This window comes from Nelumbo lutea, chromosome 2 (genome assembly GCF_056320005.1).
Source record: "Nelumbo lutea isolate HS-2025 chromosome 2, American lotus-T2T, whole genome shotgun sequence".
In the NCBI taxonomy this organism is placed as follows: Eukaryota; Viridiplantae; Streptophyta; class Magnoliopsida; order Proteales; family Nelumbonaceae; genus Nelumbo; species Nelumbo lutea.
This window is the reverse complement of record NC_142685.1, coordinates 34524842-34530916: the sequence shown is the minus strand read 5'-3', so window position 1 is coordinate 34530916 and position 6075 is coordinate 34524842. Positions and strand designations below refer to the sequence as shown.

The 6075-nt window shown below is 25.6% G+C and overlaps 1 protein-coding gene across 1 annotated transcript; it reads right to left on the bottom strand.

Moving 5' to 3' along the window:
• Positions 1-241: 241 nt before the first annotated feature.
• On the bottom strand, positions 242-1810 carry LOC148869778 (F-box protein At2g23160-like). Its single transcript, XM_088969937.1, has one exon. It carries the CDS (start codon positions 1808-1810, stop codon positions 665-667), a length of 1146 nt encoding a protein of 381 aa, XP_088826063.1. The 3' UTR covers positions 242-664.
• Between the last annotated feature and the right edge of the window lie 4265 nt (positions 1811-6075).

The following is a 6075-nucleotide window of genomic DNA, read 5'->3' as shown; positions in this document are numbered from 1 at the left end:
AGGTTTGGTCTAATTCAATGTTTCTTGTAAACACTCACTCTCACAACTTAGTTGACAACCCTAGCAGTTGAAACCCATTTCTCTACCACCTTGAGTAGTGTGAGTATGACAATCATGTTAGGATAGACTTCCCTAAGTGTATCAATTGGTTGTGAAGATTTAAGTCCATGTTATGACAAGTATGTTGTGTCATACACAATTCTAAAATGAATTAAGGGGATTTATTAGAAAAACCTAATAACACATGAAATAACCGTTCTTTTATTCATAAGAAAAGTGTGTACCATACATTAGCTGGAGTTGAGTGCATACACACTATCTAACAATGATAATGTTCAATCAATTGATAAGAAAATAAGTACGACAATAACCAAACATTGAAGGTGGTGTTTGAAATTGTAAGCTCATGGAGGTAATGGTTTATATCCTAAAAGCATGACGATTTGGCTGGATGCAATGGTAAAGAGAAAAGGAGAAGAAAGAGAGGAAGTATTGGTTGGACCTCGGAGGGGCTGGGCTGCCTACATACCCTGTGACGAGGGATGAGGCCAAAGTAGTCTGACGGAGAAGGAATTCCAACAATGGAGAAGGAGAAGGAGGATCTTGATTCATGATCAAACTCATAATAGATAATAGATAGACATGAAGAAAAGGATATATCCAATCAAAAACGGACCAAACTCTCCCTGAAATGCACGATTTGACCTTCACCGGCAGGACATCCCCTCAGCCTCAAAAGTGTAGACACCTTGTTATTCTTGATATTATAAGATACAATTTCCGTGGGAGGGAATATAGAAAATACAATCTCATCTTCCTCTTGAATGTACATGGGGAATGCCGTCCACTTCAATCTGGACATCCAAGGGCTAGGTACCTCCGGAGCAATATCATGCCTCTCCAAAGCGATGGCATACTCTTTGGTCCAGGTATGCTTGTTGCAATCTTCCATCATCCATATATCTAACTGATTCACACAGAGTTCCACAAAACACAACTTGTCTTTCAACACCACCAAGCACTTTGAGTACATGAGGCCAGAAGTTAGAGTTGGAGGTTGAAAATCTCCAAACGTTTCATTTCCAACATCAAAGAAAACAACTATCAAATCATTTAGCGGATAAAATCTGCTGCAGCGTCGAGAATCACCAATCCAATATATCTTTCCATCCAAATAGACAGAATTCATGTCACGCAGAGGATAACTGGGAGGATTGATCCTTCTCCATGAACAAGTAGTAGAAGAACCACCACCCAGAGTGAAGACTCGGCATTCGTAAATTAGGTTATCTTCATCGCTTATAAAGATTCCCCTGTAGTTCCTACAAATGGCATGAACCATTTTGTATTGCTTGGTGTGTGGATCGAATCCAAAGCCAATAGCTACTTCATGGTTTAAAACATGTGGACGAGGACAGGGAGGCTGGAAGGTTGCAATTTGTTTGGTGATGGGATTGATAATGAAAATAAAATCTCCGTACATACATATCAGACCATTGACGGATGGTAAGATCATAAGACTCTTTTGATTGCGGTACGATCCGAGGGTCGTACGCTGCCATACATGAGGATGAGGAGAAGGAGAACTACTTGTATCGACCAAGTACAGGACTACTGACCCATCTACCTGACCACGAAACAACATCAAGTGCATGGATTCCTGTCTTGTCTTTCGTTTCTGCAGGTGTCGGTAGGTGAAATACGGATCATTGATCATGGAACACCACGATTTGCATACACACTTGAATCTTAAGAGAGATTTGCAGGGACATCTCAACAGAATCTCCAACAACGTTTCTGCCGACTCCATCCTGCCTAGCCTAGCCTTATGCTTAATTGATTTTTTGGGTTTTGATCGACTTGCTTCATTAATTTGGTGGCCGTATATAAAATAAACAAACAGCATAACAAACTCCTAACAGCTACATCCGATTGTGATGGGATGTTACTGCGTGCTGTCATCCGTCATTTTGGGGGAATTTCTAACAAAATGAATTAGACATATGTCAAATTATTATTAGTGATAGTTCAAAAAAAGAGACCAGTATACCCACCACCATGCAGAGTTGTGAAAAGTGAGAAGTTCCCACTTTTAATTATTTCCTGAAAAAAAATAAATTGTGCTATTAATTACTGTTAATTACTAAATTAATTAATTAATTCCGACTATTGATTATTAATAATGTTTTACTTCTAATTAATTAAGTACAACTATTAATTACTAATTAATTACTTTTAACTACTTCTAATTAATTAATTCTAGCTATTAATTACTAATAATAATTGTTCACTGGTAATAATTAATTACTTAAAATAATTTCTTTTAATAATTAATACAAAATTTTAATTATTTAAAATTATATGCAGAAATTACCCATTTTAATTTGGACAGATAATTAATTAATAATTTTAATTTCTAAAATTATTATTTACTGAATAATTTTAATTACTCTTTGATTAATGACCTTATTTTTGAATAATTGGTTTTTTATGTTCAAGAATTTTTTTTTTTGCAAAAGTCCAAATAAATTTTCTTTTGCAATGCTAATCATTTTATTTTTCTCTTATTCAGTTTTCCAAAAGATAAAATAATAAATTAATGATATTTTCCTATTTTTATCAAATTATGTATTTATCAAGTTGTTGTCATTTATGATGACGATGATGATGAGTCAACTTTTTGAAAGAGACGGGTACTAATAATAATAATTAATGACTTCTAATTAATTAATTTCAGCTATTAATTACTAATAATGATAACTCACTAATAATAATTAATTACTGATAATAATTTGTTATAATAATTACTGCTACTATTTAATTACTGATAATATTTCTCATTATTAATTCAGAATGATAATTAATAACGATTTTCATAATGGTAATTAATAATTCAAAAATAATCATTTTATAATTATATTAACTCATATTAATTATTTTGAAAATAAATATTTAATGTTAAATATTTATATTAGAATTATTATCAAAATTTATAATTCATACATTTATATGAAATAATTAATTATATTATTATTATCAATAATTATAATTAATAATTATATTAATTAATATAACTATATTATTATTATGATCAATAATAATAATAATTAATTATTACTAATTATAATGTTTTTGATAAAAATTAATTACTGATTATAATTACTTACTGATAATTAATTCCTTAATTATAACAATTATAGTTATTACTTCAGAATGTTAACTAATAAGTATTTTAATAATGTAAATTATTAATTGGGATATAATCATTTTATCTTTATATTAATTCATATTAATTATTTTATAAATATATAATTAGTGTTACTTATTTACGTTATTACTATAAGTAATTGTAACTAATACTATTATTATTCTCCAATAAATATTTCATTTAGTGGAAGTTAAACTATAAACTTTTAATTATTCACTATTGTTAAACCAAAAGAATTATAAACAATTATTATTTCAGGAATTAACTAAACATCATAATTATAACAAATTAATTACTTCATAATAAAATAAAATAATAATAATAATTTAATATTACTGATTTCAAAATCAATACACACATAATAATAATATATTATTAGTAAATAATAGTAATAATAATATACTTATTATTATTATTGATTTCATAATTATTAAAATATTATTAATCTATATACTCAATAAAGACATGGAATAAAAAAATATTCAAATTACCACTAAAGGAATGAACTAAAAATCTATGAGTATTCTAATCGACTTGAATTTGACACATCAACATGCCTAAATTTATAATTTCAACCTACATTTCCTAAAATTCTTAGCAGCTCTTTGAATGATTTTGTTCATTCTTTGCCTCTTTGAATGGATGCTTTTTATCCATTCATATGTCCTTAAATATTAAGCAGTATTGGTGACATTGTTGTAAACATCCATCTAATTTTACTATTTTATAAATAGATTAATGATTTCAAAGTTATTGATACTTTTTTGGGGGGTGGGTTGCTCAATAGGACCTTGATTTTTTATTGTTAAATAGTAAATTTCAAATTAAATGATATTGTAGTTGCCCCTTACTTAATTTGGGATCGTTGTCTAGATAAAACAAGGTAATTAAGTCTTTTAAATCAAATAAAGAGACTACCCAAAATGTCTATTATAAATAATTAAAAAAATGAAAAAAAAATCAAATTAAATCAAATAATTACTTGTTGAAAATTACTGAATTAAGTAAATAATAATAACAATCAATTATTTATAGAAATAATTAATAATAATAACAATCATCAAGTACTTAATTAAGTAATAATAAAAAACAAAATAACAATCATTAGTTATCGTTAATGTTTATTCAAAGCATGCCCCATAATGATTACCGAATACAGTAATTAAACCTTAAATAAGGATTAATATTTATTAAAATTCATTAAAATTGTTAAGCCAAATCATTAATGTTTATTCTTAAATGCAAATTATGAATTAACAAATCTATTATATAATAATTATACTCGGTTGGAAAATTTTATTTTAAGTAAATATTTAAATAATCACAAATTTAGTTAATATTATTACTATATAACAAAAAAATTAAATTAAATACTAAAATAAATTTATAATGATAGTAATAAGAATGGTTAAATTAAAGTAATAAACAATTTAAGTTGAATTTAATGACCTATATAATTTTATAGGTTTGACATATAAGGGTCAATTTATGTGGACCTGTAGACTGTATGAGTGTCTTAAAAAATGGCAATTTATAAACAATAACAAAAAATGGTAATAAAAATAAACATATATATATATATATATATATATATATATATATATATATATAATTAACTTTCCCGTACTTAGTATGGTCATTCACTGGTTATTAGAGATAAGAGGATGAGGTGTTATTTAGACTCGGGACGTTATAATTGTTTTCTTGAAAAAAAACACATAGAATGGTGGCATCTATGGTGATAAGGTTGATAGTATTTCTTTTTTCTTTTCATGGGATGCACAACCTATCGGGCCATGGTAAGTGGTAACCCATCCCCCAAATCCATAACACCCCAGCCCTAGCACAGATGGGATTTAATTGGTCCCAAGTCTCTGTTACAAGTTACAACCAACCAAAGGCCTTACCAACTAGCCAATTGGCACCTTGTGATAAGTTTAATACAATGCTTACTATTATAATTAAAGAAAGATTGAATTAAAATTTCAATAATTACTTAAATACTTTAACAAAATTACATATTTATTAAAACACAAAAATTTCATTATAATAGATTTAATACTATTTATATTATTAATAATTTTATATTTTTACAAAATTCATCACAAAATTATGCACTAACAATATAAGTTATAATTTTATGGATTAATCAGTTTAAATGATATTCAAATAACGAAAATTTAACACTAAAAAATAAAACATTATTTAAATATTTAAATGACTGAATATCTCAAATAAAAAATTTCTACAAATATCTAAATAATTATATAACAAAATGTTTAACGAAAAACTTTAAATATTTTATGTATTATTTAAATATTCAAATAACTAAAAACAATGAAATATTTAACACAACTAAATTTTAAATAGCTAAAATAATGAAATTATGTAATAAATTTAAAAATTTCTTAAAAGTAGAAAAATAATTATAATAGAATTCATAATATTCAAATTAATAATAATTTAATATTTACAAAAATAATAATGAAATTATGTATTTAATAGTAAACATTTTAATTTTTCAGATTATTAAATTCAACAAATAACTAATATTTTAAAAAATTAAATAAAGATATTATTTAAATAACTAAATAATATTGTAAATAACTAATTTCATGTATATCAACTAATAATTGTAGAAAATAATATTAAAAAAATTAATCTATATTTGTATATATTTATATGTAATAAAATTTATATTCATTGTATTTTTAGTAATTATTTATTGTTTTTTGTGATAAATGTATTTTCAATAATTGTGTATAAATCTATTTTTATTGTGTTATTTAATAGAAAATTTTCAAAAGTTATTAGAGATTAAACTATTCTTATTTAATTTTTTAAATTTAATTTATTGTACTTATTGT